At 32.3% G+C, this 27,780-nt stretch overlaps 5 protein-coding genes and 1 long non-coding RNA gene across 12 annotated transcripts in view; 1 reads left to right on the top strand and 5 right to left on the bottom strand.

The window, feature by feature from the left end:
• Window positions 1-408: 408 nt before the first annotated feature.
• Window positions 409-3,034, bottom strand: LOC112212418. Its single transcript, XM_024365994.2, has 3 exons — window positions 2,567-3,034; window positions 2,333-2,492; window positions 409-1,271 (listed from the first exon to the last, which is right to left on the bottom strand). Exons 1-3 carry the CDS (start codon window positions 2,671-2,673, stop codon window positions 1,062-1,064), a joined length of 477 nt encoding a protein of 158 aa, XP_024221762.1. The 5' UTR covers window positions 2,674-3,034; the 3' UTR covers window positions 409-1,061.
• Window positions 3,035-3,220: 186 nt separating this feature from the next.
• On the bottom strand, window positions 3,221-6,088 carry LOC100746522. The gene is made up of 3 exons (XM_003484561.4): window positions 5,425-6,088; window positions 4,357-4,698; window positions 3,221-3,797 (listed from the first exon to the last, which is right to left on the bottom strand). Exons 1-3 carry the CDS (start codon window positions 5,440-5,442, stop codon window positions 3,495-3,497), a joined length of 663 nt encoding a protein of 220 aa, XP_003484609.1. The 5' UTR covers window positions 5,443-6,088; the 3' UTR covers window positions 3,221-3,494.
• Window positions 6,089-8,781: 2,693 nt separating this feature from the next.
• On the bottom strand, window positions 8,782-11,943 carry LOC100747585. Of its 3 annotated transcripts, XM_012383000.3 has the most exons (6): window positions 11,804-11,921; window positions 11,141-11,392; window positions 10,550-10,708; window positions 9,673-10,065; window positions 9,112-9,280; window positions 8,782-8,951 (listed from the first exon to the last, which is right to left on the bottom strand). In XM_012383000.3, exons 1-6 carry the CDS (start codon window positions 11,828-11,830, stop codon window positions 8,914-8,916), a joined length of 1,038 nt encoding a protein of 345 aa, XP_012238423.1. In that variant the 5' UTR covers window positions 11,831-11,921; the 3' UTR covers window positions 8,782-8,913. The 3 variants fall into 3 exon arrangements, with proteins under 3 accessions (XP_012238423.1, XP_012238415.1, XP_003484698.1); XM_012382992.3 differs by having other exon boundaries at window positions 8,782-9,280; window positions 11,816-11,943; XM_003484650.4 differs by having other exon boundaries at window positions 8,782-9,280.
• Window positions 11,944-13,636: 1,693 nt separating this feature from the next.
• LOC100746404 lies at window positions 13,637-15,825 on the bottom strand. The gene is made up of 2 exons (XM_003484560.4): window positions 15,120-15,825; window positions 13,637-14,759 (listed from the first exon to the last, which is right to left on the bottom strand). The coding sequence occupies exons 1-2, from the start codon at window positions 15,120-15,122 to the stop codon at window positions 14,394-14,396; spliced, it is 369 nt and encodes a 122-aa protein (XP_003484608.1). The 5' UTR covers window positions 15,123-15,825; the 3' UTR covers window positions 13,637-14,393.
• Window positions 15,826-16,644: 819 nt separating this feature from the next.
• LOC100746285 (tyrosine-protein phosphatase non-receptor type 2) overlaps window positions 16,645-27,780 on the bottom strand; it is a 12,172-nt gene continuing 1,036 nt past the window's right edge. The window contains exons 2-10 of one of the 5 annotated variants that reach the window (XM_012381955.3): window positions 27,670-27,780; window positions 25,786-25,947; window positions 25,457-25,716; window positions 25,137-25,362; window positions 24,914-25,066; window positions 24,541-24,706; window positions 24,263-24,476; window positions 24,076-24,186; window positions 16,645-16,764 (exon numbers count right to left, since the gene is read on the bottom strand). In XM_012381955.3, coding sequence (XP_012237378.1) covers window positions 16,698-16,764; window positions 24,076-24,186; window positions 24,263-24,476; window positions 24,541-24,706; window positions 24,914-25,066; window positions 25,137-25,362; window positions 25,457-25,716; window positions 25,786-25,947; window positions 27,670-27,765 — 1,455 coding nt within the window. In that variant the 5' untranslated portion in view covers window positions 27,766-27,780 and the 3' untranslated portion in view covers window positions 16,645-16,697. Of the gene's footprint in view, window positions 16,765-17,657; window positions 19,948-21,079; window positions 24,187-24,262; window positions 24,477-24,540; window positions 24,707-24,913; window positions 25,067-25,136; window positions 25,363-25,456; window positions 25,717-25,785; window positions 25,948-27,669 lie in introns of those variants that run through there. The other 4 variants (XM_012381962.3, XM_012381931.3, XM_012381946.3 and 1 more) reach the window with 4 other exon arrangements.
• On the top strand, window positions 16,764-20,735 carry LOC117151402. Its single transcript, XR_004461300.1, has 2 exons — window positions 16,764-16,998; window positions 19,870-20,735. It is a non-coding gene; the product is annotated as an uncharacterized LOC117151402 (long non-coding RNA).

The raw sequence follows: 27,780 nt of genomic DNA, 5'->3' as shown, positions 1-27,780 counted from the left end.
TATATATATATATATATATATATATATGATATATATATATATATATAAAGACGTATACCGATTCTAAATGCATCAGGTCCTATTCACATACACCATGCAGCTACTAAGCGTATTTATTCTTTTCTTAAGTTCCAACTACTTTGTGAAACGTATTCTTCTCTTTGTCTGTCAGAAATATACATTTTTATAATTATCATTCACCATATAAAGCAGCAACGTTTTTTATTTAATGAATGCGTCTGTCTTCAAACACCTCATGAACATATTGGGACCATTATCATCGAAGAATAGTGATAGAATTCCTTTTTCCGAGTAGAAATAAGAATCTGATAAAGACTGGTTTCACGAAAATGTGGAAATTCCTGTGATTTACAAAGATTCGCCAGGAAGTCCTGTGTCAACGTCAGAGGAACCATTGATCGAAGAACCTTCAATATTTGTCGAAGAATCGTCTGTTTAGAAGAAATTTTGTAGCTATAATATTTTTTATTATTGGCGTTTATGCGGATTTATATTTCTATGAACATAGTTTATAGAAATGGGTAGCCGGAAGAAGTTTATCATCTATATGCCACTTACTAAGTATTATGACAAGTATTATTTTTTGTGTATTTTTGGTATATTTTTAAGTACTGTGATTAACACATTTTGCGAACTTTTGCATTAAAAAGTTTTGTTTTTAAATGTATATATATGTATCTTTAGTTTAAGTAGTAACAACATATTTAGTTTAAGCATTATTTTAGATGATTTATATAGATATTAATTCCGTTGCGTCGTTTGGATAATAATTAAATTATTGAAGCTATTTCCACTAGCAAAAACTGACCATTTTACAATGTTATGACTTTACAACTTATAATTTTACGAATAAGGAACTGTAGTTTCCTCGAAAGATCAGTCATAAAAAACTTGTACTAGAAGAAGCCCTTTAAAAACAAATAAACATACAGTATAGGATACATTGAAAATATACAGAATACAGAGTACTATAAAAAGATATAGTGAAAATAGAAAAACAGAAAGGTAAAAAAAGAAAGCTATTATAAGAAATATCGATGTCAGTTTTCTGGAAGTGTCAGTTCGCTCTGCTCTTTAAAAAAATTCGGCGTTTCGTTACTGCTCCGTATGGGCTCGTCTCGCGTGTTTATTAATTGTTTGAGCTTCTCATAGTCGTTCTTTCCATGGTAAATATCTTCTAAAACGAATGTCGTGGTCATAAGGACAGACACTCCAGCGAAGATCACCCACATAACCAGTTCGAGCGTGACCTGAATGAATTATAAAAGAATTTTAATTATCACAATTTTCATTTAGCAAACTAAAAATCATAACGGATCGTAACTGAAAATCATAATAGCTTTTAAGCCAAAATTTAAGAATTTAAATGTCAAAGTATCATCACCTTTGTGTCTTAGTAAGTACAACTTAGAGTTGTAGTAATATTAATTATGAAATATTAATTAATATACAGTAACATAAAATATAACTCAAAGGGGTTGTAGTACTCACTGAGAGGAGTAAAAAAATGTCTAATAAACGTAGATCTTAAAAATCGATCTTTTGTAAAATCAGCTTTTGAAAGAATTGATTTTACGTCCTATGTTGATTACATATTTTTTACTCCTTTCGATGAATACTACCATCCCTTCAAGTTATGGACCCTTTTTTTACGACCATGCTATGTCATATTAGAGATTTTATATTATATATCTTCTTATTTTCGGCCTCATAACCCTGAAAAGCACCTTGCTCCCAGTCTGCCTATGTCTATAATTTTACTTATTTTATTTACATTAATTTAATTTCTCACTTTCGATCTTTTCTCTTCCTTCTCTCTCATAAGAGATTATATATATATATATATATATATATATATATATATATATATATATATATATATATATATATATATATATATATATATATATATATATATATATATATATATATATATATATATATATATATATATATATATATATATATATATATATATATATATATATATATATATATATATATATATATATATATATATATATATATATATATATATATATATATATATATATATATATATATATATATATATATATATATATATATATATATATATATATATATATATATATATATATATATATATATATATATATATATATATATATATATATATATATATATATATATATATATATATATATATATATATATATATATATATATATATATATATATATATATATATATATATATATATATATATATCTTATATATAACAATAATATATTCTATATAATACGAAATATTTATTTGTATAAATATTTACTTCTACTACGGTTTTCAGGATAATCTTTAAACGATGATTGACAGAAACCCACTGCCAGATTATCACTGGCAGAAGAATGATCAAAAGTAGTGCTTCCAGAGCGTGCAACACTATCAACGATATCGAATGATAAATCATCGATTTTCTTCGAAATTTCCGTCTACAATGACGCAGTTATTTTATCGTTAATATTAATATATATTCTATTTCGTAGTATCTTAAATTTTTAAGTACCTATTTTCTAATTTTTCTTTTTCTTCTTGGTTTTCTTCTGCTTCGACTACTTCGTCGTTGTTTCCGCTATCCCTTTGATTTTTAATGTCGTACATGTTAAATGACATTTGGATAAATTAAATGTAAAGGATTTCCCCGACAGATAACTGTTTGTAGATAGGAAGCATTCAGTACCGTGAATTTCCTAGTACATCTCATTTTAAATTTGTCAGATTAGACAAATTGGACGATGAAAAATTGGATGGACAAGGATCTTGCTATCTTTCGTTTGTTTTCATTTACTTTCCATTCACAAGGTGAACAAAAAATCGCTAGATACCAGGGGATCACATACAAGTGATTTCTCTTATAAAAATTACTCAGAGTACAATGAAACATCAAATTTCAAATAGTTACATCAATCATAATTCAATTTACGTATTTATGAGTCAATCATCATCTAATTGCAAATAATAAACTTGAAATGTAGATTCAAATTTAATTTATTTTCCTTACAACACGCAGTGTAACAAAATATCAAAATGTGAAATAATAATATCGTATATCATTAATAATTAATCGTTATCTAATTACTAATAAGCTATAGATTCCTTCATCAATAATCGTAATACTATTTGGTAACGTTCTTTATCCGGCATTTACATCATTCGTTTATCGCGCTTTCGATCATTGTAGTAACTCATTTCCAGTCGCCAGTCTTCAACAACCGCTTTCTTCTTTTATGGCACAAAGTGACGCTGACTCAATCGGTTAATTATTATGATAATTAGGCGACTTCAAGGATCCGCAACGCAAACATTTTACCGATTTCTTGTTTGCATATCTTTCGTAAAACAGTCGGGCGTTGCCTTATCGCATTTTGATGTTGTTCCAAGCGATTGAGACAGAAAAAAGCGGTTTGATGGAAAGAATTTCAGTAAGCTGGTTGTTAGTTGTAATAAGATTTCCAACCAACTGGGAAACTGTGAACATGATTTCTTCTTCGATGCTGCCTTCTAGCCACCTGTTGCCTGTACACGAACAGTGGCCTAAAAATTTTGGCATCTTGAGCTTCTAGGTCTTCTGGATCATTTTTTAGATCGTCTTGCTTTGTTTCTGCTTCGATGGATCTGGTTATTCTGGATCTTTGATTCGATGGAATTTGATAGCTGGCTGGAGGTTGCTGAGAATTACTCCTTTCAATATAACCGTTCATTTCGAGATGCTCTTTGGTTTTTCCGTAGGCTTCGACCTAAAATTGATTGATAAAGATGGTGAATTTTATGTAAGAAAATATTTTTTAATGTAATAAATAAAATTCCTATTTCGATCTTTAAGATCGAGTAATCAGTTCTCCGATAATTTATCATTCATATTTTGATGGTTAATAAAGAAAATTATATTGTTTGTATACAAATTTCGCGTTGTATTAGGTTTTTAATAAGTTAAAGAAAATTGTTAATGAAAGTAAAGAAGAGACTCCTTTTAAGGAAGATCATTAGTTTCTTATCGAATTTCAGATTTTGTTTTCAATTGAAATTAGGCTTACGAAAGGAACGTGTTTTCATAGTATAAGTGACGCAATATGTATTAATGTATATATTTTAAATTGTCAGTGAAATATTTAATTTTGTATGAAGTTCAAGAGAAGACACAAATCTATTTCTATAAAATTAATTTCCCAATTAAACATTATATGTATACATAAAAAGAAAAAATCTCGGAATGACAATAACAATTGAACAGATTTTCCCATTATCCAATTATTCTAATATTAATATCCTCGAAATTTAGAAAATATTCCCACCCACCGTACGAGCAACCCTCGAAGTGTCCTCAATATCTTTTATAATTTCTTCCTGTGTCTTCTTTTCAATATAGCCATTATTCTCCAAATTCTTTTTTTGCACTCCATACACCCGAATTCCAGGAAGATCCTCTTCGGAATTAACATGGATCTTTTCCACTTTCCCATCAAATCCATGTTGATTTTCTATATGCAATCTCCTAGTTCGACTGTTTTCCCTGAATTTCCTTGGAAGCCTGTCTGGTATGTCTCCTACAGTCAGCAATCGTGACACAGTTGGATCGGAAAGCTCTGCGTTCAATGATACCGCATAGTTGACATCGAACGATGCCATCAGAAACAGAACCTGCAAAAGATTCAGAATAGAAACAAAAATTCAATGCACATAATTTTTTAATCGCATTTTAATTATGTATGATAGAAAATTGTTATTGAACTTGGAAAAGATTGGACTCTTTTTGTTACGTATTGGTTAGATAATCTATACTGTTTTTAATGTTTCGATAAACAAGTTTTGTTGATGCGTGTATGACATTTTTATAAGGCGTTGATATATTTAAATAATCAATGATATCGCTACTATAAATTTTCATGGAGTTTTCCAACTTTTTCTACAGTTGCTAATATTATTATCAAATCATTATAGCTCTATTGTCATAAAAAGTTCTAAAAACTCAACGTCCAAGCAAAAAGTTCATTGTTTGCCAAACTTTTATCAATATTTTATTTTACTTGATTAACTTAAAGGTTGAGCTATTTATATCAATATAATACGATTATATGTTATACATGATTATATTAATGATTAATAATAATCAATCCATACGGTATATTAATGTTATCACCAGACTGATTTTTATGCATTTATGCGAAATTTAAAAATGCAAAAATATGCAGAGTATATACATACAATAGATAAAGATATATAAAATATCCAAAAGTAGAGTATTCATAATAAGTTTTAACAAGTAAATCAAATCGCTGTTTAAAATGTACCCCATCAATTTTGTTTATAAAAATACAAATTTGTATAAAAATTCGCAATCCAGATATCACGTTAACTCTCTCTTACCACGAGTGCAGTCCACATGGCGCAAAGATTAAAGTTTCTCAACTGAAGATATCGAAATCCACAACAACGAATTCCGTTCTCGGCGATACTTAGATCACGATTGAGGGAACAGATCGCTCGAGCATCGGTTATATACGTGACGCGTTTGCGATCTCGAGGAACGCGATTAAGTTGCTGCTACTCTTGACGTATACAGAGAGAGGACGATGCGGTTGGAGCTTCCAGTTTAGATGTGAGTCATCTTGGCGACCGATCCTCGGAAAAAAGAAAAGTAAAGAGGGTCGTCTTGTTTCTTTAATCGCTATCGAATTGGCTTTCTACGCGAAAGCTCGAATACCTTGAATGTTTTCTTAGCCTGGCCTTTTTTTCCCGACCTTTCATTCCGCGTGAAACGATAGCGATATTGTTTGTAATTTCTTTCATCTTACTTTTTACTCCAATGTATCTTCCCGATGATATGCATTATTGCATTTTTAGCATAAATGTATAATATTGATAATTATTATAGATTTTTAAAAATATCCTTTTGTTTCATGTTTTTTTCCTTTTTCTTTTTTTCTTTAGTTGTTATGTGAAGTTGCAATATTTGAGTTACTTTTCATAAATGTGATATTTGTAGAAGTTTGAACATTGCTTTACATTTTCTGTTATGTGCATCTGCAATAATAATTATTTTTATTTTACAAGGTCATTTTATTGATAAAAGAACCGATTAGATAAATATAAACGCATGTTTGTAATTAGAAGCATTAGATATAACTCTTAGCAAAGAAACCACAACTTCTTTTGGCGACCACTCCTAGTTCCTATATGAATAAAACAAACTAATTAGATGTAGATCTTGATAAAAAGAAAAATATTATAGTCTAGCGAAAGTCATTGAAACGTACATATCCATAGAATTAAATTCTATATTCTAATTCCTTTTTATTATATTTCAAAGGAATCTTTATAATGTTCAAAATTATATTTCGTATCTGCCAGTTTATTTCTGTAATTGCCATCCATGAGGAGTCAGCCCTTTGCTCATTGATTAAGAAATTTCAAGAACAGACCCCTATTTTACACCTTGATAATTCCCTTAAAAGATACTCCACTTATTCATCACATTAGTACGAAGAATTTTGCCAACATACCTCTCAAACTAGTCACCACATTTTTCATAGGTGTTAAACGTCCACTCAGTGGTTGTTAAACATTCGTATGATCGGGGTCATCCACCATTGGGATTCCTAAGTGCGCCTTTCTCCCTACTACCAATATTGCGCAGGAAACAATCGATGATGTATATCGATGCAAACAATCGATTGATCCGAAATTTGATAAATATTCGTTCGAAAAGTATTTGAAGGTTAATTATTCAAGGTAAATTAGCATACAATAGCGCGACCGGTAATAAATCCAAGTTTACGTGAATATAGATTCGTAAATATGCGTATTCTATATTAAAATGTATGTATTTGGGATGTATAAATTTTCGTGTGAATATCGTACTGCGCAGTAGCAATCTGAGTGAAACAGAAAATGAATACAGCATCGTGTACACCGTTGCGTTTTGGGATAGAATTGACGATTAAAATATCGTGTATTTGTCGAATGAAAAAGAAGAATGCTTCGTAAAAATGCGTAGAAACACTGAAGAGGGGAATGAAAATTCAAGACAATTTCGAAAAGTATGAAATAGAGTTCCTTTCTTGGAATTCGCGAAACAATGAGATTCTTTGAGTACGAAAGTTCAAAATTTCCATTTCTTTTCTATTAAGGTTCCATATTTAAATGTTTGTTGTTACACGTTTTAGTTGATGACGAATTTATAATACGTTCGAGAAGGCATTTGATTTTTGCAAATAAAATTTGGCAGACATGAAATTGATCAATGGTCTTCCTTTGACTTAACAACTGCATATCTTCAAGGTATAATATGTAACTTTAATCTCCTATGTCTTTAAAATTATCACACATGTACAACAGCTACCAAAAGTATGTACACATCGTTATATACATATATTACAGCATTTTAAGTGTATTAAGCATCGTATCATTTCAAAGTACACTCGTATGACTATAAAAATATAATTGACACTATGAAATGTAGAAGTAATATGCAAATATTTTTTGTTCGCTTGATGTCGAACAATTAGAATCTGCTCTCCAAATTCTGAAATTTAATTTTAATGAACATTAATTTGGTGTACACTCCCATCGTACGTCTGCTCGACATCTTCGGTGAATGAATCTAGGAAGGAATGAATGACTAACTATTCTGCCTAAGGGTATTAACATGTCGTTAATTCGTTTCTACGATATAATGTATATAGTTATCGGGACACATTCGTAGAAAACTGGTTTGTGAATATTTATCGAACACGTTTGACCACTAGGGACATTAATCTCTGAGAATTTAAACTTAATCATTATTTAAAGAAAGTTATACGTATCTGGGTTGTTTATAAGAACTCCTTTTTAGGTTATCGTGTTATTTATTATCACATAAATTATTCGCACAGATACTTGGAATTTGGGATTGGAATTTATAGATTTATCTTCTTTGATCCTGATTATTGTTTATCATGCTTTACATATTTCTGAAACGATATCAATTTTATTAAAGAAATATATTAACATATGTACATGTGTAGAAAATGGTACATACAGTTGCTGCTTTTTATTTTATTGAAGATTAAAATTGAATGTCAGTATTGAGTAATATTAACATTTATGTTGGAAATTCTTGTGAATATTTTAGAGTTTAATGTATTCCGATTAATTTTCGGAGTAAATAGTGACACCGTTTAATTTTTCTAAAGAACTCTATGTTTTCAGATTGATTTACAATCTTGTTTTAAGATTAAGTGTAGAAAGTCTTGGATTGATATAAGTTCTTTCTCAAGGAAATAAACGGTAGTAGCTCGTTCGGGAATGTCATTGAAGTCCTCATTCCTTGACAACCTTGTCATCATTTACAACGTTCCAATCATCCTCGCAGTCTTAAGGTACATTTCACAGTGTTTCTATTGTTACTTTCTATTCTTTTCTATTGGCGTGATAATTAGAATTAATTTTTTATTCATATTTGTCGGAAAAATAAATGTAATTCAATTATTTTATCTTTTAATACATAGATAATAATATATATTTTCCTAATTTAACATTTTCAATGTTTTTCTTTTCAAAATTAATAATTTCTCACAATCCAAACCATTTATCATTATTATAAATTGTTAGCGTGTTAACAAAGGTAGAAAGGAAGCTAATTTCAAAATTTGAACTCACAGTTCAATTCATATTCAGTTTAATTGAAAACTTAGTTTCTTCCATAAAACGTTCTCTTTAATGTTTAATTAAATAATCATGACGTAAATGAAAACAATACTTTATTTATACATTGAAATATTGAATCATAAAGCGATAAGAAACGTATCAATCAAAATATCTTCTTTTCCCCTCTATCCAAGCACAAATCATATTTCCTTCTTTCTCTTTCTCGTTCTAATCCTCTTCGTTTCTAATAACCGCCGTTACGAGGTCTGTAAAAATATCGTCTTGGATAATAGTTGTCATAATCCCGATACGGTGTGTAACTGTATCGTCGATTGCTTTCGTCATAGTATTTAGACCGCTGCTGCGATTCCTGCCGATACCTAAACAGAGGTCTAAATATAATATCTTCAGCTACATCCATGTCACCTGTTTCTCGTGAATAATCCATTTGATCATCCTGCAGAGATGGTGTCAGCATTGCCCATTGCGACACGACTATTGGAGACAAGAACTTTTCGTTTGTAGCCAAACTTGGGGCTGCTTCATCCAAGTAGGACACTGGCGCACTGCTATAAGGTGATAAAGCAACAGTGATCTGAAAGCGGAAATGTCTCCCTTTTTATTAATTTTTTATTTCTTCTTATATTGTAAATAGCAGTATTGGAAATAATGTATTGTAGCACTAAAAGAAGATAAATAGGTGAATATCTTGAAATTAGATATTATCCGTCCTATATTATTAAAATATTAAGTGTTATTAGTGTAATATTATCAATAAGTATTATATAATATAATATTAGTAATATACCATTTATTGATATCCTGATTTTTATCATTTTCTTTCTTCTATACCTCTACTTCCTTAACTTTAAGTCTTTTCTATCTATTTTTTTATTTTTCCACAACTACCATAATCAAGATATTTGTAATAATATCCCTACTTTCTAATTTTATCTTTCATTACAGATATTTTCTTCGGTAATTTACCTCCGACGGTGTGGAAGATTTCCAATAGTCAAGATTGACCGACAATGAACTCTGATCAACAAGGTCTTGAGCTTTCTTCTGAATCTTCTCGCTGTTATGCTTCAAGAATTCAACTTGGCTATTCAGCTCGCCGTTTTTAACTTGATTAGGCAGAATGGCCACGATGGGGCTGTTCACTTTGTCCTTTTCAGCGTTTGAGGGATCAATGACCGCAACAATAGGAACAGCCACCTTATGCGAAGATGAGTCTTCCGGTAACACAATTCCATGACTAAGCTTGTCTTCCAAGAATTCGGTTTTGTTTTTACGTTTCTCGTTCGATGATATCGGTTGGATCACGTCCTGTTCTGAGAAGGACTCGTTCTCTTTTTCTTCTGATCGGTCGTCGCTGCCCTGGAAATCGAAAGAAGGTCAGAAATTGCCTGTATCAATAATTAATGAAGATTTTGTGAGAATTATAATAGAAAGTGAATCATTTAACTGATAATCCTCTTTCGAAACATTTGATTTAATAATTTAAAACCATTGAATAAAGATTTAATCTAAAAATTTCAATAATCTTTAAAAAAATAGATAGATAGAAAAATAATTGTTAATACTACTATAAGAAAAATTTGGTTTACGTAAAGTAATTAAACATCATACTATAGGATGAAATTTGTAAAAAGATACTGCAATGTAGAATTTTTGAACCACATGCAAACGAATTGATTTACTCTGTAAATATCTACACTCAGTTACATGAATGAGGAAAAAACAATAGATTTATCTAAATAATGGATTGTGTTTTTCTAGCATGATCAGATAGATACGCTTCACCTATCGCAGACGAAGATCTCATTGGATGGAATGTCCATGTTAAATTATTATTCTCTACCTCTGGCGTATATTCACGTGCGTCGTCTTCGAAGAATGCTTGGTTCTCTGGCGATGAAGACTCTTGAGCTTCTGCTTTCTTCGCTTCAGTAATATTTTTTCGTACGTCTTCCAAGTTCTCAGTGGGAACCACCAGAAGGTGTTCGCGTTTCGATAGTATCTTGAATAAAAGGTAATACAAATTTGGTATACAATAATAGTATAATAAAATAATAAAACAGTATAATAATTATTATATATTATAAGTTATCAGTACCATTATTATAAAATCAAACGATACAAATTACCACAATAAAAATTTTAAGATCTGATCTTTTAAATAACATAAAAAGATCTTAATTTTTGTTTAACAGCAGCTACGATATAGTAAGATCATATAAACAGTCCAGTACCACAGTTTATATTTTTGGTGCATCGCGAAATATACTAATTATCTTAAAATACCTAGAATGCTAATTTTTAACTTAAATACTTTCCACTTGAAATACTCAATTTTTAACTCCTAATGTTCAGGTTGTACGAAAGAAGCACGAGGATTACACAAAAATAATAATTATAGTATACTTTGTTCGTTTAGTCGTTTTATACAAACCAGATTGGGATTGGTGGCTGGCATTATGAATACATGCTTTTTAACAACTAATCCATTTAGAGATCTATTGGTAACCGTATGATGCACAGCATCCTGGACAACTGGATCCTGAACGACTGCAGCTATCGTTTCGTTCTTATCGTGTGGGGTTGGTGGAAGTAAACCCTCTACATCCTCTGGCGTCAAAGGTTTCCCCATTGAACCATTCCCATAGATTAAGGCCAAGCAAAAAACAAATTGCAACGTGATCGCCTAAAAGACAACAGTATTAAATCAATATAAAAAATTAATACACACTGAAATAAAATTGAAATTCTAATAATGATATTTTACTAAATTATTTATTATTTCAGAGAAACTATTTGAAGAAATGCTGGATAATTAAATTCGTAAATACGCAATAAAAGCAAAGATAACAATCGAACATACATTGCGCAATATTCTAACGCTTACTCATGCAATACTAAAAATGCTGCATTAAAATTTTAACACTATAAATTTTCACACTATACTTTTAATTTACATTATTTTACTAATCGTAAAGTTGTAAAATCCAAAATGTTAAAATTACTATTTTATGGTTACAGATAGAAATGTCTTTACTCGAAAATGTATTACATATATTTTACTATTTATAGAAACTGTGATTATACATAATTATACCCTTTGTGGTACCATTTTATGTTTCATCGAAGCTGTTATAGAATCTTCTTGAGTCTTCTTTTATAGTAATACTCCTTGAATTTTCTCTTTCCTTGACAAAAACCTGAGCAACGTCTTTTCGACTTTGACTAGTAATAACGGTTCGTTCGTGTTTTATACCAGGTACCAAAAGAATTATCGTTGTCCTGCTAACAGACGTGAGTATCAACCTTGCGGTACATCACTTTGCCAGTTGCGCCGTGAACTTGTCTTCTCGACTTTACCATCGCATATCACTTTTCCTTGATCAACTCCCGTTAATCAAAAATTGATTATATACCACTACTCAGTTTTTCTCAGTTTTATTCAAAGTATAGTAAATGTGAACAATGAATCCTCATATTACATGTCTTATCTCCATTGCCGAATAGTCACTGTAAATATAATGGCCTGAAATAAGAGTAGGCAATAGTAAAGTAATTATATCTGTATAAGATTACAGCACCACACATACACATACACATCTATAATCATTATTAAGATTTTCGTTTTCGAAGATTTCTGTGTATTTATTCCAAACGCTGTTCACGTAAACGCTATTTTAAATCATCAGGATTATTTGGACACTAATTTGGTAATTAGTATGTTGTTAATAATATTCAGACGTTTAGCGATCACTTTACCAGTTATTTCTATATAGCCAACTATAAAAGGGGCAATTTCTTTTTCCGGTTCTTCAGTTTCTCATTACCACTTGAACAGTTCATACCGTTATCGTCGAATTAAGTATTTAGATTGAACGATCTTAAATATTGCCCATTTGTAAGATTCTTTAGCAGTGACAACGAAGAGAATGGCACACTTTGTTTGTTTCTTCAGATTGATTATCTTGTTAAAAATTCTCCAAGCATTTGAATGCAACAATTTGGAGACAGAAACACTTTCAATGCAATCTCCAAATTCTGATTTGAGAAATGACAATGAGACAGTATATAATACATCAAAAAATAACTCAACATTTATAAGCTCTACAAAAAGACCAGCTTCTTTGGAAGATAGTGTATCAGTTTCTGAAAAATGTTGCAAGGAAGCATTCACAATGACAGAGTCATTTACAATGGATACTACAAAATCTAAAGATAAGGAAGAAAATCAACAGATAATCACCATACTTAAAGAATCAATTCATAATTCCGTTTTAGAACCTTGGTATCGCGTTAAACGAGATAGCGAAGATGAAGAATACCAAGAGGCATCAAATTCAGACGAATCTTCACAGGATAATAGTTCAGATTCTGATCAGGGATTAGCTGTGGATGAATCTCAAAATAATGGTTATGAAACCACAGAGGAAGGAACCGAAGATGCATCAAATAAAAATTCCAATGAAGAATCTTCCAGTCTATCTGATCCTGCACAAATAGATTCTGCGAATGTTAAGAACATAGAAAAAAGGAACACATATTCAGAAGAATCTACGGAAGAAGGCAGATTATATCCTCCTTGGTACCAGTCAACATTTGGAAACAGATTTTGGTCTAGTGGTGAGAGAGATTCTTCTCACCATTTTATAAGGGTTCCAGTATTCCCAGGAAAATAGTGTATTTTTTATATATCTGTGTATTCATGTGATTAATTAAAATAAATGTATATTATGTATATATAAAAAAAGTAAAAAGATTTCTTAAGTATTTTATTACAAGAAATTTATTGAATGAGATTAATAATTACATAAAAAAATCATATTACAAAAAACAGTTCATCAATTATAGTTAAAATACTTAACAATATCGTTTTAAATAAATACATGTAAGAGCTTACTTTGGTGCCTTTGGTAGTTTTCCCTTACAACTAAAAATTACCTTCAATTAGAGTATTATCTTAAATTACTAATTCATACTTTTATACAATATAAGCTAAGATTTCATCTTAAAAATATCAGTACAAAATTTTGTGACAAATTACAGAACATAAGAAAGACTAAATAAATTGTAGAAAGAGAACAGAAACTTATACATCAGAGATGTTGTTTTCTGCATCTACTGATGCTTCTGTTTATCACGTGGGCAGTTTGCTCATCCAATTATCAGCTCTACTATTTATACTCATCCATTAACGAGTTCGATAACTAACGCAGCGTTAAAGACCTCTCTATTTCCGCCTTCGATAACTTCCATGCCTTGTAAGGATTTTCTATCGTTCTCATCAATGATAGAAGAAATATAGCACAAAGTTCATCTTCGAAAATTGAATAATAGTTAAATCTTCAAACACTTATACTCTTCAATATTCTTCCTATCTCTATTGCATCCTTCCTGAAGATTACAGATCTTCTTTTATTACTCTTCTCTTCTTAGATTCTCCTTAATTTTCATTACATTGCTTTCAAAGGAATCTAGCTTTCCTCTTTTCCACAGAATCTTCCTCAAAATTAAAGTTCCTTCCCATTCCATAAAAAAGGGAACTTCATATTCCTCTTTTCAGTCATAAATTTCCGTATATGCTCCTTTATAAGGTGGTTTATGGGTTACATGCGTTCCTTTAGCTTCCAAATCGTTTGTCTTTTTGTTTGTCATGTTGTCAACGTCATAACCGGCTCTATTAACATGATTCAGAAGCGATTTTCTCGACGATTCATATCTCTGACTCGTTGCCTATACGCCAACTGCTGTCGGTAGACGAACAGTGGTCGAAGAACGTAAGTACCAGCTGCAGTTTCAAGATCTCCTTGATCTTGTTCTTTTACATCGCGTTTCTCGACCAAAGTACCATCAAAATCCCCCTCTGACCCATCCAATTTGCTCAGGAGAAATGCGTATGCTACTGGACTTGAGTCATCCTGTCGTTTGCTTCTAAGATCGGTTGGTTCCTCGAGCAAAGTCGAAATGCTGGCAAGTGACTTGGAATTGTCCAGCTTGACCGGAAATGCGGTGGAGCAGCCAAGGAAAGTCAGAAAGAAGATGATTGCGACGGCTTTCTGAAACGAAGAAACGAAAAATATTATTACTTTTCTAAGTTCTTAGATTTATCTAGATGAAGATAGGGTTTGCTGATAACTCTGAATATTATTATGTCATTTTCCAAAGTTCTTGACGTGAATTTCCTATTCCTTTTTTATTTTATTGTCTTCTATATCATTAATTTTATCATTCCACAGTATAGGATTGTAAAAATACGTAGTTGCAAAGAAAACTCACTCAAAGATGTTCTTTTATTAAAATACCAATCATAATTTCCACTTTTCAATCAATTTTCACCGCCGTATTGTAAAGAATTCAGAGTTTCATCGCGTATCAACTGAACTAAACTTATTTAAATATTCTCAAGATAATCTTACCATCTTGTTATTTCAGTGAAAAGCTCCTTCAAGATTCAGACTTCAACACTGATCTTCCAATCTTCAAGCTTCAAAAACACCCTCGAGTACTCTACTTGAAAAATGACTTTGCAGATCTTCAAATATTCGCTCAAGGAAGATAAAAGCAAGAAAAGGTGCAAGTATAGTTCGTGTAAAACCACTTTTTGTCTATGAAAAACCACTAAATCTGTTTGTAACAGCTCTGTGGCAGGTTTGTGCCCGGCAAAGCATCCTCGTAGCATTTATATGAAATAATGACGTCAAACGTAACCACGCTAATCGTACAATGACGTTCTATGGCAAGTGATAACCAACCTGGTAAACCAGTAACATCGATGCATCCTCGAGTACGTGTTTTTTTAAAAACAGGTATCCACCAAACGGGGGTGAAACGTGACGTTGACCAAGAGGCATGCTCACGTCAATCCTGATCAAACACTGGCAATTCTTCGTCGTTTGTCTCACCTGCTACGTAGGAAAGTGTTTGATGTTCAATTAACGATCGCTGATTGTGTTGCACTATGATTCATTCTACGCGGAAGTTGATTGCACGCCATGGCTATGAAATTACGCAACAAACCACTAGAAGAGCTTGTGCTTCAACGATACACACTTTATTCAGTAGAAGAACGTGGTTCGTTTATACGTATCAAATGATCGTTTATTGGATGGGAATTTACGAGCCTCTTGTGGAGCCATGTAAAATGGTAATTGCATTTCTTGCTTAGTTCCTTTTGTTTAGATGTTAAAGTTTGATTTGTTGAACCTGACAATGAGTTGGACAGGAATTTTGTTTTGCTATAACTTACACATTACTATTTTGGTATTTCTATTTGTCTGTAGAGATTAGAGACTCAGAATACCAGTTCCATGGAACTGAAAGTAAAAGATTGGTCTGGCGAGTAATTCCACTGTATACTTCACACTGCTTCACACTGTATACACCAAACAGAAAACTCATGTTAATGATTGGTAATGCGTAGTAAAATTAATACTACATTATTGAGTAAAAGAAATAAAATTGTTACTTTATCCCAGTTTATCTTTTTCAATAAACAAATACAATAAATAGTTATTCCAAATGGATAGTACAAGGCAATACAAATCTATTTCGTTATAGAGAAGATTAAAACTTTTGGTTTGATTCTTAAAGGATTGCAATCGATTCAAGATACTAAATACAGTCCCTTCTCGATCATCAGTCATGAAGAAATATAAATAAAAATCATTGATTGGGAAAGAGGATGTGTCTTAAAAGAGCATCGTGCATCGTCGAATTAAGTGTTGCTTCTGTTTGTATCAAATCAATTGATTTATTTGTCTCAGTTTAAGCATTCGTTGAATAAATAGCCCTCCGCTTCTCTAGCTCATTTCCGTATCTATGTGTTCATTTGGAAAAAAAAAGAAAGAAAAATCCGATTCAAAAAACGAGGAACCTCTTTCTCACGTTTCTTTACTTTTCGAGATGTTAACGCGATCTTGTCGCGAGATTTTCGTATCTTTCTTTACTTTTCTTTTTTTTTTTTGTTTTGTTTTCATATATATGCAGTTTTTATTTTATTTTGCAGATTCGGCCTCCTCGTGCACGGTTTCGCTGCTTTCGGTAGTAGTTTCACTTTTAGATCTGAAAGAAATCACCAGATGAGGGTATTTCGTGGCTGCTGGGAAGACAAGTACGAGAAATAAAGAAAACAAGCACAAGGCAAAACGGATTAGTAATAGATCAGGTCTGTTAGAGACACGAGGATCGAGTTAGACCTGTTAGTATATGGGAATTGGTCGACTCGATTTCACTCATACCAATCTTCCCGGGTGGAATTGTTAGGTGAAACATTCTGTTGAGGGAACCGTTCGACAGGTTTCGGTATCGAATACGCTAATAAGATATCTTAATTACAAAGCATATCATTTTTACATACGCGAACTTCAATTTAAAAAAGAAAGAAAGAAAAGAAATACACATATACATTGGCTACTAAAAATATTTGTACACATCCTTATTTTCCAATGGAATGTGTTTCTATCGCGTTCTATACATCTCATTTTCATAGTATTCAATTTTTGTAATCATATGAAATTTAATATAAGTATAATATAAATAAATACTATGCTATGTGCAAATACTTTTTGTAGCCATTGTATAATGCAAAGAATGTATTCCCATTGTAACATATAATTTCTATTGGAAATACTATATCTGGACTGCGGATATTTATACATATTTATATTTCCATGAACATAATCGAAGAGATCAAACCTGAACAGAGACGTTTTTCATTTATTACACATTACAGAGAGTGTTATATTTGGGATATTTTATATATTATCGTACATTGTATGCATCTTTGCATTTTCACCTAAATGTGTAAAGACCCACAATCTAGATACATCTAAAAAATACAGTTTTTATCCTTTCTATCTTATATAATTTTTCATACGAATGTCAATATCCAAAACTTGTCGACCGGTCACGTTAGTCAAATAGGGGGGTAGTGGAATGAAAAAAAAGTTGGAAAGTACGAAAAAATCCTTTCCTGTATTGATCGATCTAAATATGCAAATCGGGGAACCTCGTCTACGAGTAGTTCTTGCTTTGCTTTTTTTTTTGTTCGTTCTACATTTGGGAGTAAAAAAACGAATATGCGTCGTGAGGGCATCGATGCTGCCGCGCATATCGACCTTTTTCTGCTCTCTTTCTCTTTCTTGTCGCATAAATAACATTGTATTGCATGCAAACCATTTCCTCATGCTATTCACTGTTTTCTTATTTTTTTGTTTTGATCTAATGTTCTCTAGTTGGGGCGTGTAAAGAAGCGAAGTGACGTTTCAAATGAATTTCTCCATTAATTCTCGTTCCGATATTGTTTCTCTTTTCATATAGCCAATCGGAAATAAATTGCATAAAAATTTGATTTTTCTTTCTTCCCCAATTTTCGCGAATCAGTAACACATTATCTCATTTCACTTCTTTCGACCCTCTTCCTCTACGATTCAGTCTTCTCTAATTCTACCAAGTGTTACGTTTCCATTTGTCATTCATGTGTATGTATGTGTGTGTCTGTTGTCGTTTTACATTTAAAATACCATGTCTCGATACAACTTCTACCACGGTGTACATCGTAAATGTAAATATTAACAGTTAACTGCGTAGAAGTAGAGTCGCAAGGATGCAGTTTGACCTCAGGGAGAAGTAACTTCCTACCATTGCCCATGTTCTATTTGTTTTTTCCGGAAGGACAACATTAATATCGTTATCTAAACCCTGATCTTCGTTCTTGCTTTCCTGGTCCTTATACCGTATTTCATTTGTTTGCTTCCCTTTCCACACGCGCAACTCCATTCTTAAGTTTTAGACGACCTGACTTGTCAAATTAACTGATCAAACCACGAGAATGCCTTCTCTTTTTTGTCTTGTTGGGAAGAATTTAGTGACAGGTAAAATAAACATCCCTGAAAGTATAATCTGTAAATACATTAATTTTGTTACTCGTTACATTGTGGTTTTATGATATTAAAAAGAAATGTGTATATACATATATATATATTATTTGGTATATAGAAGAAAATTAGTTTTGTAATTAGTGACCTTTTCTACTTAGCTCTTGAATTGAATTTTACCAGTACACTAGATATCTTCCATGAAGTATTATTGCATTATCGAGTTCTATGAAGTTTGCATTTAAAAAAAGTCTTCTGTTTTCAAATACTAGCCTGTGAAAAAATAATTATAATAAACTATAAATCATAAATCTCGTGACTCGATCATTCGACAGTCAGGTAACAATAGATTTACTGGAACGATTATCTATTTCTAAATATATATTACATGTATAAGTATATATTGTCGGATAATAAAGGATTCACTTGCTCGATGATTACGCTCTTCCAAAAAGGCGAGGGGTTGCGTACAGTGTCGTAACTCTATTTGAATGCTACTACAGATCGTATTCTCACTATTATGACTCCCTTTTTTTCTCTTCCCTTGTCTTTCGTAGGAGTAGGCACTTAGCTATATGTTTCTGCGGTTCCTTGTAGTATCGTAACGAGTTTATGTCTATTGTATACGACGGAGAGATTACTGGATGGAGAAAAACTGAAATTGTATACGGAAGCCTCCCCTCTTCGTCTTTTTTTTTTTTTTTTATACTTTTCTTTCTTTTAAATCTTCTTCTGAGCTCGATCGTCCGATTTCTATATATATATATATATATATAAAACATGTTTCTATCATATAATCGACGAAGTATACTCCTCTAAAAAACTCCTTACATGGTGTGACTTTCTTTTTTTTTTTTTGTTTCCTGTTCTTATATTATTCTTCTAGTGGCGAAATGTAGGAAAAAATGTTCGTACGAAATCTCACGATCGTCGCTCGTAATATTTCGTCTTTTTCACTCTCATACTTCTTCTGTTCATTCTCGCTCTTTCACGCATGCACGCGCGTCGAGGCGTGTTTCTCAATACTTCCTCTTCTCCTTTTTCCCCTTTCTTCCTTCCTTTTATTTTGTCTCTTTTTTTGGAACTTTTTATTAGCACCGTGTCTTTCATGGATTTTAGTTCTCAAGAATACGTATCTTTCTCGTTCCTCATCTCTCACACGCATACATTCTCTCGCGTTCTCTCGCATGCTCTCTATCAAAATCTTCAAGAAGCTTCCAGCAACGACAACAGGTAAGTCGGACAAATGTTTCGACGTCTAATATTCAGCTTATTTTTTCGATAATTACAGGAACGAGAATGCTCGGTGAACGCGTGATGAACGCCTTCATCACGATTGATCATTAACGACGAAAGACACTAAACTAATCTGAAACGAATTTTAATCTTCGGTTAACTGGTCGATTACAACTGTTATAAATAAACTACGGATGCATATTTCATATTTTTGTAATTAAAGAAATGAAGTCTAGATAAAAACTAGTTTTACCTACTATAGATATTATTATCTGTCCTTTGTTTTGGATATTTTATGTATCTTTTGCGTATTAAGTGCACTCTATACGTTTCTGCACTTCTAAATTTCTTGTGTATATATAAACATCCACAGTCTAATTATAAGTTTCCAGGTGCTAATTCTGGTCTTGTCAAAAATTAAGTAATAATATTGCAGCGTAAGAGTTACTATGATGTCGTTAAGTATTCCCCATATTTATAGAATTACAATTGTTCAATTACGTAGTAACATAGAAATCAATGTTAACATTTATATTATACAGAAATATAATAAAATAAAGTTGTCGTTATTATTTCTAGATCTTCTTGTGGAAGTAATTTCAACATAAAAATTATGTTCTAAAAGTCAGCATCTGGAAACTTCAAACAGTTTCAACCGTTCAAGAACAGAAGCACTCTCGCTATAAACTCGAAGATCACATTCATCGTGTTTCTAAAAAAGAAAATATAAAAAATATCGAATTTGTCGACTCTCTTCTAGGAACGCTCTATCATCTCTTTCGCTCAATGTAATCGCTCTAAATGAAGGCTGACGTATGTGTCGTTCTTCTTGCTCGGAGAAGATTGTTTTTCACACTGTTCTCGCATGCTATATTAAAGTTATTCGAACATGTTTCAAAAATCATTTTAAAATGAGAAAAAGAAAACATGTTTGGGTCGCATGTTCCTCTAACGACAATATAAACGTACGAATATACTCTAGATGAAAATCAGGTAACAAGATATACAATGGTGCACACACACATAGGTGAACTGTACCGACGACAGAATACTGTATTCAACTTCGAACACGTTTTAACATTGCTTTAAATGGAACACGATGACATCTCTCCTACGATAATTTGCGATTATGCCTCGGTGCATTGTGAACGAACACACCAACACATATACAGTGGTTACAAAAAGTATCTGTATATACCTATATATATCTTTTTAATAAAGCGCTTTTTTTAGCAGGTCCTATATTTTTACAGTATCGACTTTCCTAATTACATAAAAGTACTATTAAATGACAAGAAACGGAGTACGCTTGAATCTGATTAATTAATATATAAATGCTATAATAATTATGCACTAATGCTTTTTATAACCACTGTGCAGTGAATGTAACACGTATCAGAAAAATAATTCTTTGACATGAAAATCGTGTTCCAAGCATCCTATGGATTAACGACGTAATACAAAAGTACAGAAAATACATTTGTTCACGCCACGCGTGTTTTCTTCTTGGAAAAAAGTCAAAACGTAAGCATCTAAGCTATACTTTGCTTCCTGTTCTAACTTCTTTCCCTCTTTTGTTTAATGTTGGAACACGATCCAGTAAGCTTACTCCAGGTTAAAGAATGATCGTGACGATTTGTGTAGAAGCTCGGCTTAAGAGTAAAAATCTTTTTTAACCGCGTTACGTATTTGTAATTCTTTTTCGTTTCCATTCGTTTCTTTTTTAAACTTCATGTAGAAGCAATTATAGATGTACTCAGTCTTTCCACGATGCTCAATGTGCTTTAAACGATTTACTATTGAGCAAATCAGTTAGAATTCGTGTTTTAAAATAATGTGTTTTTTTAACCCCTAATTACTCTCTTTTATGTGGGAACTAAGGTTCTTTATAATTTGTATAAATATTGCAATGTCTATCCGAATGCTAGACGGGAGTGAGATTGCTGATGATAGATGATAGAAAAACGCCTTTGATAAGGGGTTAAAAGTGTATAAAATAAAATTTACTAACACAACTATGATACCGTTGATTATTCCAACATGTTCCTCTGACTGAATTAATTTTCGACATCAGCTTTGATATTATACTAATCGGATGCGCACACAGTATCAATTTCTGATCAATATCATGTACATCTTGGTTACACTAGTGGAATCATCTACAGCAACTTTACTTCATCTTCAAGCATGCGAGGAAGTTCCTACGAAACACTAATTTCTCCAATTAGTCGAGTGCTTGATTCAATTCCATATAATCAGATATTGTTCTAATACTTACACTGAAGTATGCATCAAGGCTGATACCGAAAACTGATTCACAAGAATATTAGATATTTCTATATATATTATGCATGACGTACAAAATTCTTGTTGGCTTCTCATTGTTTGGCACCCATTATGTCGACAATTTCATCACATGAAATGAAAAACGCAATGCGCAGGATAACGAGTGATGAATACAGTAGCAAGTTTTGCTCGCTGAGAATATTCTTCCCGCTAATTATTCCAGTATTACGAGAAATATGATAATTTTTCTGTTAACCAGGTCATGTAATTCTCGCATAAAAAATCCCCTCGGCTACTTCGAGTATAAAATGACTCATATTACAAACGATTACGAGCATTTTACGAAATTGCATGAATTATTTACGAAGTATACACAACATCGAAGGCACCAGTTGCCATATTAAACGGAATATCTCGATGACGCGTTTCTTCCAGGAAGAGAGAAAGTCAAGATGATTCGTTTCTTTTTTCTTCCCCCTCCCCTTTAACGCATGCCCCAGGAACAAGTTTCGAACGAAATCGATGATTTTAAGTAAACAACATTCATCTGCCATGTGAGAATGGGCCATGGTACGTCACAGGCATCGCTTATGCTAATTTCTAATGCGACTTCGTTTCGTCATGAACATTTTATAGAAGAATGGATTCTACTTATATGGGCAAGTTATTTATAAAAAGAAACATTTATATAGTGTACTATAACTGTAAAGTTCATTAACATTTCTCTATGACTATCACGAATATATCCATTAAATTCTAGCAAGATGATCGAGGTTACTTATTAAACTCTAAGCGAATGATTTTGGTACCCTGGATGATTGCTAACGGTAGATCAAATTTATTCGAAGAATAACAGTTGAAAAACTGAAGGAAACTCGTCTCTTTCATCCTTCAACTCATTATCAGAATTAAAATATCGGAGATAATGAAATGAATTAAATTAAAGAAATCTAAATTTATTTAAATGTTGTAAGAAATAAAAAATGTGGTAAATTAATACTTTTAATTGCCTCTATATTGATTACTACTTTAAAAGTAAATAATCGATCTTACTTATCCGAACGTCGTGCACTCACTTCGTGTGTAATGTCTATTATATGTAAGAACCTACCATTATTACAATATGAGAATAAGAGGACACTGTTATTTTACTTATATTAGATTTTTACATGTGCTTTTTCTTGCATCCTACTTCACAGAATATACGTTCAATTGTTAGCATCATCAAACAAATAAAGAAGATAGTCTCTATTTCTAATTGGATAGAAAAAGATCACAAAGTAAAAATCTAAGTCAATTTACCTCTTATTTCACTATAATTGGAAACGCGAATGCGAAAGGGTCTACTGACTTTGTCAAGTGCAACTTTCATGGAAACCTAACAAGAAGATTTTCAAAAGAATGTATAGCTTCTAGTATGATACATACTCATTAAGTGAATCACAATACAAAAATACAAATCGAGGATCTCCCTTTTTCTCTTTCGTTCCTATTTATCATTGACTTCCTGATCTCTTTCTCATTTTTTTTCTCGTTTCTCTATCGTGCAGCAATGTCCTTTACAAAATGCACTTCGTTAGAATAAGTTACTTCTCTTGAACGTTTCTTAGATAACTGACGTGTGTCTCATTTTGCCAACTCAACTGATAGTCTCATTAATATAACGCCTCACGACGACTGCGTGTATTTTTACTTTAAATTACATAACACTAAATGCTTCTCCCTGATTAATTACTCTCTCGAAACGGCAATCAATGGCATGTGCAATGGAGCTGTTAAATATTTCGTAGTGAAAGTAACTATTCTTGAATGTGCGGATCACCTATTATCACTGACAATTCGATGGTCCATGTACATGTGTGACAGGGAAACAATTTGGTCCTAACCACGCATGTACAAATAGCCACAGATTGCTATAATACCCCCACCAACAATTGCAGCGCCTATGCCTATTGTAAGAGGTTTAAATAATGACCTCTTGAGCTTCTGCCATTCTTCAGTCTCTTTTTGACGACGCTTCATTTCCCGTACTTGTGCTGCCAGACGTTCTTTCTTCTCCTTATTACGATGACGTACTTCGTTTTTCCTGTTTACATGGAATAAGTAAGAAAAAACGAGATATTGAAACACGTAAATATGATTTCATTCTTAAAATAACTCACGTATCTGGACTGGACGGAGGACTAATTGTTTTTGAAGAGTTTTCACCGTCACTAGTATTATCATTAGGCACCACAACACCATCCGAATTCTGTTCGTGTAAATTGTTTGTGATTACTGCAGAGTTTGGAACAGCCTGTGGACTGGTGGTAGATATTTCTGTGGAAATTGATGGCTCTCTAGGCAATGGTTTGTCAGGTGGTGCACTTAATTCATCTAATATTAGATAAAAAGAAAATTATATTTTGAAAATTATTAACTTTTACAATTACATGCTTACCATTTCTTGTTATTGGATTTGAAGTTAAATCTGCCATCATGCTACGTGTTAAGGATTCACCTCTTGGAGGTGGCAAAGGAGGTGGTTCATCTTCCTCTTCGTTTGAAGAATTATTGATGTTACTTACCACGTCATAATGATTTGTTACCACTTCATTATTAATGTTCTGTAAAGACCACATAAGTTAGTGAAAATCAAAGACTGTTATGTTCCACAGTAGCACAATGTTATTAGAGTTAATTCGCGTTAAGAACAAGAATTTTCACAAAGACAAACATGTATGTACATGAAACAAACGACAAAAGCATATATTAAGTTAATTCAGGATGAAGAGACTAATAATATTGTACTACTGTGAATTGGTATTAGTTACCACGTTGTTGGATGGCAGTTGTTTTGCTCCTTCGATGATGGCAGCATATGAAAATCTTAATTGATCTGGTGTTTGAATTAAACCCATTCTGTGTCTTCTCATTTCTATTAACACTTCTCTAACATTCACAGAATTCAATCCACTTTCCTCAATCTGCAAAAGAATAGAAAGGTAGTTTCCCATTTGTAATTTCTAAATTCTCTTCAGTATGTATAATGCTTACCAAAACAAGACATGTATCAACTAAACAAAATGTTCCTGATCTCCCAATTCCTGCAGAACAATGTACCACAGGAGGACCAACATTTTGATCTAATGCTCCTGATTGCCTGACATCTGTTAAAAAACGTAAAAAAGCTGTTGGACTTTGTGGAACTCCAAAGTCTGGCCAGGTGGTATAATGAAAATGTAATATTTCTCTACTTTCTTTTGTTTCCAAGTCAGTTAACCTACAAAAGACATAAACAATAAATCAAATACCTTCTCAAATTAAACATGCACTTCTCAAAGAAGTATCTGTAATATAATTCTTTATCTCCATACTTTAATATTCTAGTTGTGTAATCCGATGATTCTGTTTTACTGATATATTTTACTTTTATACCAACATCCGGAAACATCATAGTATTAATCGAATCACCAAGAGGCCAATACTGATAACACTTAACATGATTCTTTTCAATTATCTTATTTAACATTAACACAGCTTTAGAATTTTGCTCCCATACCATTAGCCAAAAGTGGCCAGCAGTATTTTCCAGTGGTCCTTGTGTAAGAATGTATTGTCTATGGGCACGATCTACCTATAATAAAAAAGATCTTTTTATCATGTTCTTCTTACTTAGAGTTAAGTATCTGAATATGATATCTACCCGTATGAGGTTAGCATTGACATAATCACATGGGCCCCTTTTAAGGACAATCCTACTATGGTCATATGGCAAAACATCTCTATAACGGTTCAAATTTCTGTTTTGTGGTTTCTTTGATTCATTGCATGTGTATGTAAAATTACTGCATTCGTTGCGTATATGCTGTAAAAGTAACATTTTCTTATATAATAGGGAAAAGAAAAGATATAAAAATAATAACAATTTTCATTTATCTAATGTATCTGTCTTAAGCTATATAACAGCTATCAAGCAAAAAAAGTCATACAAATATAAGTCATTTAAATATAAAGAAAAGTTTAAAAACATTTCTTTACTGCTATCAATTTCATATCAGTAGAAATAATTCAGATTTTGAGATAGAATTGACAATTAATGATGATTATGTTTAGGTGTGTTTGTCTTATGGCAGTAACTGTAAGTTTGTTATTGTTCCTTCATATCTCCTAGTTTTATTATAATTCTTTAATAAAGTTTTAAATGACCTATGTTTACATAACATAGTCGATTATACTTATAGAACATATCTATGAAGTTTGATTGTTAGAACTTGTATAAGTTTCATTTAATATCTGGTAACAAATCTTACATTTCTACTTATGAATACAAACTGTATTACTAAATATATACCTGGCACGTATATTTAAAACCAAGAAATTCGACCTTGGTAATAAAATCACAATGCAGAGTCTATGCAGTATTTAAAAATTTTCTCGTGAAAACGGCTTTCCAAGAAAGTAAACTGATAGTCCCTGGGTATCGCGAAACAATCCGCACATTGTAAATATCCGCGGAAAAGCATGCCAGTTACGGGACAAAACAGATAATGGATAAACGCAGTGGAACCTCTGACTCTTCTCTAATATCGTATCGAATCGCATCGTTGTAAGTACGGACAAATCAAATTCATTTGTCGAGCATAAATTAATCAAGTGCGTTGGGCCAGATTAGCAAAAATCACGAAGGAAGTCAAATGCGGCCATGCGGCCAAGAACGGGTCGCGTATGATAAATAAACGAAAACTTGATAACAGACGTGTGTGACAATACACACGCTGGTGCTGGTATACAGGTTTCCCTGTTCATTCAGCAGCGCTAAAAAAAAATGACGAGCGTATCGTGAGCTACGAGATCTCGCGACAGATGAGAACGTGCCAGCGACCATGGTATTAGCCTCCATTGGCAATCAAACATCGTCGAGCGAGATCGAAACGAGATTTCATCATGTTCACAATTTCAGCGTTTCTGGATCGTACATGTCTTGGATGAAACAGTCGTGTCAGCGGAGAGTCCAGGCGTCTCTTGCACAATAATTTACCAACTAATATCAATAAATTGACAAGTTGCAAGTTGTAGGTTATGAACTTCTCTTCGACAATTTCATAACTTTTAATCAAACGTAATAGTCACACAACTAGAAGTTTGTTTAGTAACAAGACTGCAGATATTTATACATTTATAGGATATCTGAAAATGCAGAATTGCGCATAATATGAAAAAACAAATATATCAAATATCCAAAATATAGTGCTAATTGCCTATCGAGGTTCTACGTTTTAAATTATATCCTCAGAAATATGAATTCGTATAAAAATCCGCAGTCTACCTATAACCAAACTTACTACCATGTTGCAAGGATATTTTATTGATACTATTACCTTTTGACTTGGGACTTGTAAATTCATAAATAATGTTAGTCGAATTGTGCAAGGAGGCCCAGATTATGTTAGGATGTGATGGTAGGAAGACTCTCTGTGCGTGACACATTTGCAGGCAGGAACCGCCGTTTCTCGCTGTAACCGGAAGGAAAGACGCAAAAACGGAAGAAGAAGAAAAGAGATGGAACGGGGGGCGCGATCTTTCTTACCTGATAGAGGATCGGCCAGGCTCCTTTCGAGTTGATCTCGAGATACTCGGTTTCCACGTTACTGATCCCTTGATCGAGCGTCTCCTGGCTGGTCATTCTGTCGGCTCGTTC

Source organism: Bombus impatiens, unplaced genomic scaffold, assembly GCF_000188095.3.
Source record: "Bombus impatiens unplaced genomic scaffold, BIMP_2.2 scf_0019, whole genome shotgun sequence".
Classification (NCBI taxonomy): Eukaryota; Metazoa; Arthropoda; class Insecta; order Hymenoptera; family Apidae; genus Bombus; species Bombus impatiens.
The sequence above is the reverse complement of the archived record's forward strand: the minus strand, read 5'-3'. Positions and strand labels throughout refer to the sequence as shown.

Bases quoted from the DNA above. Each gene is read 5' to 3' on its own strand.
- LOC112212418 (XM_024365994.2), bottom strand. From the start codon at position 2,673: ATGTCATTTAACATGTACGACATTAAAAATCAAAGGGATAGCGGAAAC. The intron at 2,493-2,566 runs GTACTTAAAAAT...GCGTCATTGTAG, and splicing joins AAAGAAAAATTAGAAAATAG to ACGGAAATTTCGAAGAAAAT. The intron at 1,272-2,332 runs GTAAATATTTAT...TAATTCATTCAG, and splicing joins TCCTGAAAACCGTAGTAGAA to GTCACGCTCGAACTGGTTAT.
- LOC100747585 (XM_003484650.4), bottom strand. From the start codon at position 11,830: ATGAAACATAAAATGGTACCACAAAGG. The intron at 11,393-11,803 runs GTATAATTATGT...GTTGTCTTTTAG, and splicing joins ATAAAATGGTACCACAAAGG to GCGATCACGTTGCAATTTGT. The intron at 10,709-11,140 runs GTTTGTATAAAA...CTTTTATTCAAG, and splicing joins CAGCCACCAATCCCAATCTG to ATACTATCGAAACGCGAACA.
- LOC100746522 (XM_003484561.4), bottom strand. The intron at 3,798-4,356 runs GTGGGTGGGAAT...AATCAATTTTAG, and splicing joins CTTCGAGGGTTGCTCGTACG to GTCGAAGCCTACGGAAAAAC.